Here is a 13,627-nt window from a genome sequence, read left to right as displayed (position 1 = left end):
ACATTTTTGTAAGATTTTTCCCTAAAAGCAATACTGTCACTAATTAGTAGAAAAGTGTCATTTTGAAGGAGGACCTTTGAAAATTGCGATGTCTACTCGATTACGCCCTCCATTTTACCTCAAAACGAGCGCAGCCAGTGTCTGTTTTCAGTTTCAGAATGGCCACTAAATACGGAGTGCAGGTGTTCAGCTTAACAAATGCAGCTTTTAAGCACTGAAAAGGGCCAGCGGGTCAACCTTTATTTACCCCCCCCACCCCTCACGCCTTTCACTCACCCCCCACCCCACTCGACCCGCACTCTTTGTCCCTGTAGATGTTTTCTACTTGTTGGCCGAGACGGTTCAGCAGCTTGTGGAAAAGCCTCAGCTGAGGCCTTGTAATTAGAGCTATTGAGCTGCTGGAATTGGCACAATTAGGGTCAGCATGAATGATTGCAAGCAGCGGCAAGGGGGGTTGGGGGGGTCAGGTCCACGGGGGGACCGGGACAGCGGGGCAAGACAGTTTGGAAATCATGTAATGAGGAGAAAACTTGAAAACCATCTGGAATTTTGGTTGTGGGGCGATGAAGACAAGAATCTTTTAATCTTCGGATGTTTCTTTTTCTCAGTCTGAACCTCTGCTATGCGAACCACGTTCCCACCTGGTGCCGGTAAATTCCAGGAGGCGTGCAAGAAATGGGGGGGTAAGACAGTTTGGAGATCATTTGGTGAAGTGAAAACAGAGAAACATCTGGATTGTTGGTTGTCAGATGGTAAAGACAAGAATCTTGAGTCTTGGGGATGCTTCCCTTCCTTGGTCGGGACTTTCCATTCCATCAAGATCCAGGTTGAGACCAATAAAGTGGGTGCCGGACTGCGTGGAGTTGTTTTTCTTTATTTATTTATTTTTGGATGAACTGACGGGGTGGCCCAAGTGATTAGCGTGTCGACCTCACAGTGCAGAGGTACTGGGATCGATTCCAGCCCCGGCCTTCCTGTGTGTCCCTGTGAGGAGTTTGCATGTTCTCCCCGTGCCTACTTGGCTTTTCTCTCACTTTCCAAAAACATGCCTGGCAGGCTGATTGAACACTCTAAAATTGTCCCCAGGTGTGAGTGTGAGCGTGGATGGCTGTTGGTCTATGTGTGCCCTCTGATTGGTTGGCAACCGGTTCAGGGTGTTCCCCCCCCCCCCCCCCCCCCCCCCCCCCCCACTGCCCAAAGACAGCTGGGATAATTTATATTCTTGTTTGAAGGATAGTGGTGATTAAGATTTTTTCCTCAATTCTAAGCTTAGTGCCACCCAGTCCCCATTCGGTTCCAGAAGTATCCGAGGAGAGATCAAGAAAGGGGGTGCAGGAATTTTACTGATGAGCTCAAGACAGAAAACCATCTGGATTTTTGGTTGTTGGACTAGAGAGACGAGTATCCTTAGTCGAGGAATGCTTGCCTTCCTCGGTCCGAATCTCCCGTCTGGTAACAGCACAGGGCCCAATTATGATGCTGGAGTGCAGTGATGTTCTGAGACGTGAGGATGAGTGTGGGCCAACATGAGTGTCTGAAGGAATGTTAACGAGATCACCTGAAGTGATCCGCCGCCCCACCACCATTCGCCGCCTGCACCCCCCCCCCCCCCCCCCCCCCCCCAAAGGTTGAAGTTTGCCGGACGTAAAGCCGTTGTGGGCAAAGCAACACTTCAGGCTCAAAACAAAGTGTGGCGCGGGAGGGGTAGCGGGAGGCGCGGGTGTGAACTATTGCACCAGCCAGTGTCAGCATACGGGCCTGCACCTGCGCTGCGCTATTCACCGCCATGTTTACACACTGTCAGCTACAATTAAAAGCCCCCGCCGGGTAGACGAGGGTGCCCGACCCTCCGCAGGGCCCCCTGCGCCCACACTGGGCCCTTATGGATGCCCAATTGAGCGTAGTGCTGGGTTGATTGAATTAACAACTCCGTCTCGGCATGGGACCGCCAGGGTGGGTAAAAGGAGGAGGAGGTGGGGGGGCGTTGTTGGTGTTTGGAGAATGGGTCAAACTAGGGGGGGGGGGCATTTGTTGAAAGTCTCCAGCAAAGCTTTCTGTTGGCAAAGCAAAGCTGGAAATGTGAACTGGGGACAAGCAAAGGTCTCACTCTTCACAGGACCAGCCAGGTTCACAGATGACGCTGGACGCCATCTTGGCACCTATTCCCAACCTTTATCTTCATCTGAGGCATGGACTGTATTTCACATTGGAAAAGTATCACGGCACGCCACCGACAATCGTGCATCCACAGGTTAATTTTTCCCCATCTCGCGGAAGAGAATTGCATGTTGCTGCCTTGGAGCGATCGCTCAAAAATTAATTAATAAAAAATAATTAGATCCACGTTGAGAACAAACCGTTCTTCACACGTGTATGACTTCATGGAGTGCTTTGATGCGGACTCTGTTCTAGTGAGCTTTTGACACCGAAAGAAAAGATCACGTCACTGCACTTTAATGTTGGTCATTCTCGTGGTTCGGATCTTTGTATGAAGTGCATGCAGCAGAACCATCGCCAAAAACAAATACCCCCAACAACTTCGCTGAACATTAGAGTAGGTGCCACTTATCCAGGTTTTGCTTAAGAATCGTGTATCTTCCCCAAAGTTGAGCTACCAAGTTGTAGGCTGAGAAACTTGGTGTGTGTGGGGGGGGGCGCTTATGCAAATTAGCCAAATGATGATGTCATGATACATTGTGGGTAAGATTTACTTGGGCATGCATTCCAGAGACCCAACTAATTATATGCAAGCGAATAAAAAGTTTGAAAAAGAATTCCATGATATGTCCCCTTTAAATTTCAAAACTGGTCAATTTGACCGGCAATGTTAGAAAAAAACACAGCAAATAAATCCCACATGGGTGTGTGACACTTCATTGGCTCTGCAGTGCATTAACCCCTCCCCCCCCCAAAAAAGTACCTGCGTGCGATCCAAAATGCTTTTTAAGCTATCGAGCCAAATAAACAGAGCATTTTAATGTCTCTTTTATTTATTTATATGTATAAAAAAATCCCCCTGCAACCACAGTGCTGCGTCTCTCGCGTGGAGATTTTCTGTGTTTATGTCACACGATAGCCGACGTTTAAACAACAATCAGTTAAAAATGTCCACGATGGCCGAGGCTGACGTGTTTGCTCTTCAACCGCAAGAGAGACACTCGGAGCGGGCCTCTGCCAAGGCCCGACCAGCTGGGTCAGCACCAAATTGAACAACTTTACCGTTGCGGTTGCGGAGAGGAACACTTGAACATAAGACAGGGTGGTACATCTTTATATATGACACGATGCGGTGAGGTGTGTACAGCTCACAATAAATCAGTCGTATCAATATCTGCAAACCGAAAGCTTGCATAGTTGGAATTTAGAGGATTAGTCCTGGCATTTCTTTTAGCCTTGTAACCATAGGCATACCGTTGTAAGTTCTATTTTGTTTTATGCGGGGTTTTTTAAGTTGTAGTTTTCAAAGCTTATAACTACTCCATCTTAGTGTTTTATTTACATTCTGTATATAACCATTTATTTCATTTTATAAATTAAATGGGGATTATATAGCTCCAAAACGTGACCTTTTCGTTTCTGCCCTACAAAATTTGTTATAAACTGCTGTTAATTAGCAGTATGATATTGCCGATGCTAAAATTGATACCAATCTTAATTCTGCTGTTAGCTCGTTCTGTACAAAATATACGAATTTGTGTTTGGAACAGAAATATATTTAATAGAAAGATAAGATACTGGTTAAATGTTACAATAAACAAAATGTGAACATGAAGCAATGAAATCAAACAGATGTCAAATGTAGAATTTTACAATTTTCCACTAACCTGTGATACTGACTGTAGGCGTGGCTTCGAACCAAACCCGCCGCCGCCCATTGGTCAAACGGGAACGTCAATCTTTCTCCCGGCTCCTTTTTTTTTTCTCCAACGAAAGTAGGCAATGAAAACTCGTGGGCGAGGAGAGAGAGAGACAACCTGCGGATACAAGCGAGCACTCGTCACAATCAAGAGCTGTGGCGGCCACGGTCGTCCCGCGCGTGCCACTATTATGTGACTGCTGACGCAAGGAAGAAGAAGACGAAGAATAGATTTGAAACCCCCGCCGCTGCCATGTTGTCTTCGCGCATCGTTGTTGTTTTTGTAGCGGCGACCTGTTGCTGTCACCTCATGGTGCCCGTGCTGCTGCTGTGCTACCTGCCTCACGTCCACGCCGGCCACAACAAGCCGGCCAGCAGGGTGAGTCGCAACAGGTCAAATATGACATTCAAATGAACTCACCCTGAAATGTCATGACTTTTCCTAAAGTGACCTAAACCGCATAAAAAAAATATTCGCGTCCACTAAAATGGATTTCAGAATTTGTCAGGATGGTGGACCCCCGCATACTCGCGGTGCGGCACCCGCGGATTTAGCTAGTACCAGTCCCCAAAACCCGCGAATAACGGAAAATGGTTAAACTCGACACTGTCCATTCCATAAATGTGTTATTTTCTGATGGTACAGTGGTAACAGTGTATAAAAGAGAACTTGAATGAGGGAATGAATGAACTTGAACCGTCTGTTTCCACCACATTAGCATAGGTTCCTGCTGAACTGTGCACCTGTGAGGGTAACGAAAGTCCAAGTTATGTACACTGGCACCTTGAGATGAGTTTAATTCATTCCATGACCACGCGTGTTTAGAGAAACAAAAATGAACAGAAATGTTGCACTCAACAGACACTGTACTCTATAAAAACACAGTGCTATAACGTGTTCTCTACATACAATCACGTTTTTAAATATCGTGACTTTGTTTGCATATCACTGTTTGATGAAAAACGGATCAAGTGATGCCACAGATTTGTTTGTATTATTGTTGTAATGTGATTTCAGACTTCGCGATTTATGCTTTTGCCACACTTAATTGGAAGAATTTTGTGATGTCATACTGAACACAAGATTGCAAGTGACGGTGTTTAGTAAGTTAACAACTCTAATTGACGTAGATAAACTGTCTTTGATATTAATTCATAGGTCATTTGTCTATATTTAGAACGAGTCTAACCGATAAGACCAAAACATTGATAATGTGATTTAGTTTCTTGCAATGCACATCAATTTACTGCTTCTTAGTTAAAAATTACAAATGACAAATTCCCTGGAATCGCAATCGAAAAAATCATAATTAGTTTGTTTTTCCAATTTGTTCATCCAACCATCTTCATCATTGATTACCGCCACCAACTGCTATTATCCTTTCACTGCAAAAAAATGGTGCGTGAATTGATAGTGGCCAATGGTGTGAAGTTAAATGCTGCCATCTAGCGGTGGGAGTCCGCAGTGCACTCATCTTAAAAAATTCCCGGAATCAAAAAGCAAAACAATCAGGCAAGCTGATATCACCAAAAACTTGGAAGTCAACGTACTTGTATCTCAAGGCACCACTGTATGTGTTTTTTTATGGGACAGTGGGAAGCATGTGCACAGGGGAGTTTGAAACGGTGCCAAGAACTGTCTGTGATCCCTACCACTTTTGCGCAGGTTCCCACAGAAATAGGGCTGAGTGAGTAGTCGATCTAATTGAGATATGCTGATTTATTTTTTTTACTACTTACTGAGTCCAACTCTTTTGGACGACTGCTGAAGCATTTTACTGAATAATCAGGAGTGCTTATTGCGTCGAATTGTCAATGTAGGAGTTTTGGTCAGCTGTCATACTACGCTGGAGCAATTTCACAACACATGATGAAAAAAAAAAATTGATTCGGTCAGGGTTGCACGCCGCGCTTGTGTAACAGACTCTCTGTCCGCCGGCTTCCAAACATAACTGTAATGATAATATGATAATAGTCGTAAAAGTTTGCTGATTAAGTTTCGGTTGGCGGCGAGTCTGGAGAATGAGAGGAAAAGCTGTTTAAGGGCGCTTGAAGGCAACATTTGTCTTTTGGATGATTCCCAAATAAAAGTGAAAGGCAACACTCTTCTCCTGTGATGCAATCGGCGCCCGGAATTTCCCCCCGACGCGGGATAGCGGGAAGTTTCAGAAAGGCTGAGTCGCTTCATTGCTCTGCAAGCTGCCGAGTGACGAGGTTATAGACGGTGCTGTCAAGTGACAGGACCAAACGAAGCAAAAGTGCAAACAAAGAAGGCGGGGCTCCCGCCCGGCATGAGCGCATAGCATCATGTTTGCGGCGGGGAGGAAATGAGTGCAGCAGAGGTGATGTTTTATTGGCGTGCGGTAAATGGCAACAGGTGTTGGGCATACAGGTACGCCTTGAGGGAAAGTCTGGCCCTGTGTCGAAATTTTGAGAGGAAGGATGAAGAATCGACTTGGTTTTCTTTCCCGTAGGCAAATGATGTCAACACAAACGAGCTGGCCCGGGGTCAAATTGTTGCCGTCAGTAAGCCACAGACAATTTGAACATTATTAACTGTAAATACAAGTGTAAAAGTAAGTCTGTGGCTGGCGTTAAACATTGGTATATTACAGTGGTACATCTACTTTGGAAATTAATTGCTTCTGGAATAAATTTCTTAACTCGAAAATTTTGTAAGTAGAGACACATTTTCCATGTAAATGCTCTAATCCGTTCCAAGCCGCCCCCCCCCTCCAAATTCAGACGTAAATGTTTCCTAAAGCATAAAAATGCAATCGAAATATGTAACAAATACATGTTACAATTAGATTCTTGCACATTAAATGAGAGTTGTGCATAATGTAAAAAAGAATAAAAACGATTTTTTGCCCTCTTTAGTTCATGTTCTCCCTCAGAAGTGGTTTTTGCCTGGCGTTTTGTCAAGAACCGATCCAAGGAAGTTTGCTTTTGTCGGTTTTTAACAATCCTTCGAAAATGTCCAAGGCAAACATCAGTATAGCGAGCGATCGCCCGTCCGGTGAACACTTTTTCTGGGTGAGTCACATTTACGTAAAACTATCGGAACGCCTCATGGCCCGAGGGGGCGAATGACGAGGACGCTGCATCCATACATATCTATCTATCCACACACATAGACACATTCGGTAAAGGTCCCCCTTTGCCTTTAGGTGACTTTGGGCCAGCTCTTTTTCCAAATTCCTTTCTTCATCCACTCAGCGATGCTATTGGGCATCTCGAAAAGACATTTCAGGGGAAGAATAAAAGCACAGAGGTGAAGAACGGCGTATAGGCGGAACTACTTAAAGACGTACAAATCATCATGTCTAAATTTTATGCTGGTGGAGACTTGTGCTCTAAAGCACAAACATGTTTTTTTTTTTTTTTTTTTTAATGAGCCAAACCTCTCATTAGGAATGCCGGGGCTACACTTTTTTGGGGGTGGGGGGGGGGGCTTTTACGGCCCATTGGCAGATGTCCTGGATGCCGACTCCATCAGTGACCAATCACACATGAGTTCACCCCCGGAAAATGCCTTTTCATGCTCAATTGTCTGCCGTTCCAATCAGGATAATGGAAGCCAGATCTGACATTTGCCTTTTTCTTGACGCTGGAAGCTTCAGCGGGGCTCTGCTCATTTCATGAGTGCTACGAATATATTTCTAATGTTTTATGATGAGCATTGCACATTGCTGTCTTTGGAAATTCATTTGTACTTCATTTGTCACTTTGTTACTTTCGCACGTTGACATTTACAATGTCTTCATAAACTATTTGCAACACTTCACCCTGCTTCCGCATTATGTGATATTATTCTATTTATGTACACTATGGAGGCAAAAGAAATCATTTTAGAATCATTCTGTCATATAGCAAACTGGACTTTTGGAAGTGCTGCTTTCTGTTGCACCCAATGGTCTTTCAGTAGACCTCAATGCCAAATGTTTTCTCCAATCGGCCTACTTTGCTTTTTTACAAAACAAAGCAATAACTGCTGACAACAAAGCAAAAAATAAAAAAAATCTTTGCAGCCCATCGTAAGGTGAAATGGTTGACGACCCTTTCAAGTGAATTCAGGGATTTGCTGAAAACGTGCAATGAATGAAAGCTGTCTTACTCACTTGTGGAGATGTCGCATTAAACTGTTTCACATTAATTGAGGTTTTTCTTTTGTTTGTTTGTTTTGCGGTAGGATTGAAATGGTGCCCAGTGATGCACTTTGAAATCTGGCATGAGTCAACCCGCCCCCACTATTGAAGAACTTCAGCACCTTCATTCACGTTCGTTTTTATCCGGCCCAAGCCTGTTAGCTTGCAAGCTAGCTCTGAACTAGAATCTCTTGTCATGGCAAGGAAAGCCCAGCGACTCGGTGGAATATATCCGAGTGAGTTGACCGGAGGCTTTCGGCGAATATTCGGGCAGTAGGCGGGGGGGACAACCCTGAACCGGTCGCCAGCCAATCGCAGGGCACACAGAGACGAACAACCATCCGCGCTCACGCTCGCACCTAGGGACAACTTACAGTCTCATATTGACCTGCCATGCATGTTTTTGGAATGTGGGAGGAAACCAGAGTACCCGCAGAAAACCCACGCATGTCAAAGCCTGGTTTTGAACCCTGCACCTTTGTGCTAACCAGTCAATCACCGTGTCTTACGGGGGTGAATTTGTTTATTTATTCATTTATTCTGATGTCAAGTTTTTGCTACCGCCAACTCGTCTGCATAGAGTTTGCTGAGGGGTTTTTTTTTGTATGGAAAATCCTTTTCAAGATGCATGGCTTTGGAGCCTTCCATGTGGAACTTGAATGACTCATGTCTCTATATTCAGTGTGTTAAGTCAAGCAGTCAAGTCACGTGTGTTATTTCGCTGACTAACACCAACCTTGAAACCTTTCTTGAACGATTCAACCAAAACCTGCCAGACAGTCTTCTTTTTTTTTTAAATCCTCATGAGCTTCAGGACAGTTCAGTGGGTGGCAGGACCGTATGACTAAGCTGCAATGCTTCTGTGGTAGACTATGGTTTATTTCTATTTAATATAAATGAAAGGAAATCAGATTTTAGATTAAATGGGTCTTTTTAAAAAAAATAAATCTTTGCGTAGGTAGAAGAAGGGCTGCGTCCATTAAGGCGCTGAGTCATGGGTGGTGGGGCGGCGCAGTCGGTGTGTGGGCAGGGGCCAGACTTTCTGGCTCGTAAGTAAACTGTAAATGGTCCCTCACCGGTAAAACGCTTTTCCGCCTTCTCTCAAAAGCGTCTTAATATCTCCTGACTCACCGACTGATGATGCAGGACCGACGGAGACTCTGGACCAAAAACACCACCCCAATTTTACTGTAAATTGACGACTGTACTGTAGGGAGCGCTATTCTGGCTTCAGTTGCACCTTTCGTCACCTTTTTCCAATTTGAACAAACTCCGCAGTCAGCGGTATGCCAATACCGACGTATAACTTCTCTCAGGCGTGGCCTTTGCTCCAAATATTTGTCACTTTCTGGCATTTCTCTGCACTTGTGACACACCGGCTAATTGAAACCAATGCTGCTGCGGTGGGAGACGACTCCTGTCTTGATTGCCTTGCCAGGCAGTCTTTAACTTCTGTCAGCTGACATCTTTGCTCAATGTCTTTCCCAGGAGTTGTTTCTGCTTTGGTTTTGTGGGTTTTCTTTCGGTCTAAAATCTGACATGTGGTCTTAAAGCTTAGATGTTGTCGCAGAGACTGACAGAGTTGTGGTTTGTGTGAGAGGTCACAGAGCAGGTGGACACTCACAAAAAAAGAAAACGCGTAAAATGAATGTTTTTCATTTGTCTCTTGTGAATGTGAACAATGTTGCTTGTTAGAATAAACATATGCCTGTCACTAAGCCACTCCCCCAAGATATAGGCCGGCCAATCAATGTGGAGTTTATATCTGACACTGATGCTTTGCTAAATTCACTGATAAATTATCCACAGTTGGCAAATAAGGGAGAACCCGTCATGGTCAATGCAGACTCTGCCCAATGTTATGTGGTTGTTTTTTTCGTTAGTTGAGGGCTCTGGATAACGTTTTCACCATGGCAAGAAATATACTGTAGAAATGTTGAGTATAAAAATTCTTCATCCTTGGGGTATTTAGACGATAGCTGGTCACAGAAATACTATTAAGACCACTGGGAATTAGTTTAAGTTGGGGGGGGGGGGGGAAAGCAAAACGTCCATCCATTCGTTATCCCTCTTCTTGTTAATTTATGTGATTTCAGTGGCTAATTGGCGACAGAGACAACCCCTGCGGCGGCGCTTGCACGCGACCGCAGGCCAAGCCAGTGTGTGGCTCAGATGGACGGAGCTACGAGAACGGATGCGAGCTGCAGAGGGCGCGCTGCAAAGACAAGACGCTGACGCTGGCGCACCGTGGCCGCTGTCGAGGTTAGCACGCCTCAATTGTTATAAATCTGCATGTATTGTATTGTATGTGGATTTTACGATACAACAATCCGCACACTGAGCTTTTTGTGACTTTGTTTGTTTGGTTGGGGTTTTTTTGCAATGTAAAGTTTGATTAAAAAAAAAAACTTTGGCGAAGGAATAACACAATGCTAAATCCTTATTCAGAAAAGATGACGCTTAAAGGCCTCCTGGCCACCAGGGGCAGTCATGTGCTAAGGGCCACGTTTTGGCTTTCAGGAAGAAACTGGGCGAAAGTAGAGCAGTCAGCGGTGGTGCTCCCACCGACGCCGCCATCTCTGAGCGGGGACGCGGTGCAAACAGGTAAGCACTGTGCACAGAAGGATATTTTAAGAACAAATCACAAATCAGAAGAAAGTCTTTTCTGGCAAAACATTGATGACTGGATGCATTTCATTAAATTCATTTCATTTAAAAGCAAAAATAATAAAAAATCAATACACAAATAAATTAAAAAGCTAAAAAAAACACCTTATGGAAAAAAAATTGGCATGTTTTTGGGTTGTAAAAATATAATTTTAACATACGGGGATTGCAAAAGTGCCAGAACTCAGTGAAAAATAACCATGATATTAAAAGATTATAAACATATAAACAAAAGGAAATAATTCCTTGAGAAATATAAACTTTCATACAAAAACTACTGTTAATTTAAAAAAATAATGTTTAACAGTTACAAATGGACCAAAACTATGAAATATATATACTTACAAAAATAATACACCCTGAATATATGAAATTACAAGTAAATTATTGTCAATTAATATCAAATGCCATTTTGTATTTTTGGAGAAAATGATTAAGAGTGACAATTTGCCTTATATTTACCGTATGTAATATACATATTTTAATTAAATCAATTTCAAATAATTCTAGTGAAATTAAAACCTATCACAAGGCTTGAAAAATATTCATATTGTATTCACGTACTGAATTTTATTTTATTTTTTAAAATAAAAAACCCTTAAACACTATACGCGTTTTATTTCATTTATTCCGAACAAAAAAATAGCAGAAATGCAACAAAAGGCCTTGATTGAAAATACACAGGACATATTAAACTTTCTTGGTGTGGACACAACCTGAGATAAAAGCACATCCCCCCGAATCAAAGTTCTCCTTTTGACTCAAGCAACAGACGTTCAAATTCATATGATCCTTTTATGATGTCATTAGCTTGGGCAAAGAGAAAAAAAGAGAATGTGAACGAGTAGATGTCTTTGATTTTCCGCCTCTTAGCTGGCATGTAATTTTTACACAGACCTCCCATCATTCACTGGCTCAGCAGCCCAGATTGATCAATGTGGAGTAAAAAGGTCAGAACTTGGCATCTGCTTACCCGCCTGTCTCCCTACCCCGCACCCCCCACCGTTACCTTTAGGAAAACAGCACCTTGCACCAGATCCATTTTTGGTCAAGCCGCGTCGTCTTTCCCGACGGTAATAGGCAGTTTTGTTCCATAAAATCATGGGTGCGTGAAGGAACGCTGGGCGGCTCTGCTTTGATGCAGCTTTGATTAAAGTCGGCAGCTCACGGTCCGAGCTGGACTTGGCTGCCTGGACACTTTTAAACATAATGCAACCAAAGAGGAAGTGGAAGCAATACCCAAACATGATTGATTCGGGTTTGGTTTGGGTAAGAACAGCTGTTTTCTGAGTTTGCTCATGTGTCGTTTGCAAGCTGAGCCATGATTGGTCATTACTTGAGCCCTGAGCAACTGTGATGTCTGTCATGTTAAGTCGACAACAACAAAAAACAAAACAAAACAAAATGGCCGCACCCAGAGCTGGATAAAAACGGATTTTATTTTTCTATAGACGCAATATGAATGAGAATACCTTCTTTTGACTAGTGGGGCCGCGGAGAACATACTTTGTTTTATTGTAAAAAAAAAATGGTTGCCTGGACTTCCCCTTTAAATAAAATATAGAATATTTGGTACAAGTGAAACGTGTGCCATGGTGAGTTCAAGAACTAAATGTTAACATTCTTCTGTTTGAATTCTTCCTAGTAAGGCACACTCTGATCAAGGCCACTGCAGCCATCTGGTGGTGATTTAGTGTACTGAAATCATTCTCACTGCCTCGATACTGACTGAGAAGGTGCGCAAAGCCCTTTATTGATATTTTTTTAGTAAAAAACACCCAAATCGTATTTGAATGATTGGGTTTTTGCAACCATATTTTTGCGCTTGTGCGATAAATGATTTAATCAACAAAGGAAAAAGGAATCCGTCTTTGCACACTGTTTTCAACATGTTATAAGTATGTTCTCGCATTTGGTTACAGATGAGGGTCAGTCCAAGTGTCGCGTGGAGAGGAGCCAGGCTTTGGGGCAAGCCCGGAGGCCACAAGAATCCATGTTTGTTCCCGAATGCAACGAGGATGGCTCGTTTGCGCAGGTCTGCTATGATGATGATGACGGCGGTGATGACAACGTCCGAACGAAAGGGTCATTTCAAAGACGTATCGTAACCGTGGCTTTGTGTGGCTGCACAGGTGCAGTGTCACACTCTGACAGGCTACTGCTGGTGCGTCACCACCGACGGAAAGCCAGTGAGCGGCTCCTCGGTGCACAACAGGACTCCGGTGTGTTCAGGTACTGCCGAAAATGAGTTTCGAGGTCGGGGGGACTCATTTGTGTGTTCCGGTTGTTCTTCAAACCTCCAAAAGAAACACATGAAGACAGAAAATATCACAACGCTCGGAGGCGTATATTCTTTATCCTCCAAAGAAATTACTAAAACGACTGCATCTTAATCACAGAAGTAGTACAGTATTGTACCGTCAAAGAAGAAACACAATTCTTAGTTTGTGTCTACATGACCGCACTATATTGTACTGCCTCCCAGTGGCTAAGGTGGGTACACCAGAAGGAGCAGCACGATGAATTGAATTGCATGAAATTATGATATTATGATAAATATGAAATTTCCATGTAAAGTTTCCAGCTTGGCAAATTGACAGAATTTTGCAACCAATTTCCGTAAATAATCATTTTCAGCCCACTGAAGTGAAAATTCCCCACGGCACACCTCATGAATGGCACGGCATTCTGAATTCGTTTTTTCCCCAAATTCCAACGCTGCGCAACCACGAGTCACTAACTTGGCTGCCGCGCTCTGCCCACCTTCGACGATGAAAACCCATTCTTCTCCAGTTGTCATCACCAGTCTGTCTGAACACTTTACATCCTTGCAAACTGTTGTTACAAAATGCCTTTCATGTGCGCAATCTGCTTTTGACTGGCTGCAAAGTCACTTTGCATATATTTTGCAGAGGAACGTACAAAGGTTTGGAAGATTTTCTTCAAAAGAAAAAGG

At 43.6% G+C, this 13,627-nt stretch overlaps 1 protein-coding gene across 6 annotated transcripts in view; it reads left to right on the top strand.

Moving 5' to 3' along the window:
* The window catches only part of smoc1 (SPARC related modular calcium binding 1), a 34,772-nt gene that overhangs the window by 1,316 nt on the left and 19,829 nt on the right, over positions 1-13,627 (top strand). For 4 of the 6 annotated variants that reach the window (XM_086126763.1, XM_086126761.1, XM_086126759.1 and 1 more), the window contains exons 3-7: positions 3,934-4,235; positions 10,101-10,266; positions 10,525-10,608; positions 12,594-12,706; positions 12,804-12,903. In XM_086126763.1, coding sequence (XP_085982889.1) covers positions 4,110-4,235; positions 10,101-10,266; positions 10,525-10,608; positions 12,594-12,706; positions 12,804-12,903 — 589 coding nt within the window. In that variant the 5' untranslated portion in view covers positions 3,934-4,109. The remainder of the gene's footprint in view (positions 1-3,933; positions 4,236-10,100; positions 10,267-10,524; positions 10,609-12,593; positions 12,707-12,803; positions 12,904-13,627) is intronic. The other 2 variants (XM_086126764.1, XM_086126760.1) reach the window with 1 other exon arrangement.

The sequence above is a fragment of the Hippocampus guttulatus genome, chromosome 13, assembly GCF_054856545.1.
Source record: "Hippocampus guttulatus isolate MCC_2025c chromosome 13, RoL_Hgut_1.0, whole genome shotgun sequence".
NCBI lineage: Eukaryota > Metazoa > Chordata > Actinopteri > Syngnathiformes > Syngnathidae > Hippocampus > Hippocampus guttulatus.
The sequence above is the reverse complement of the archived record's forward strand: the minus strand, read 5'-3'. Positions and strand labels throughout refer to the sequence as shown.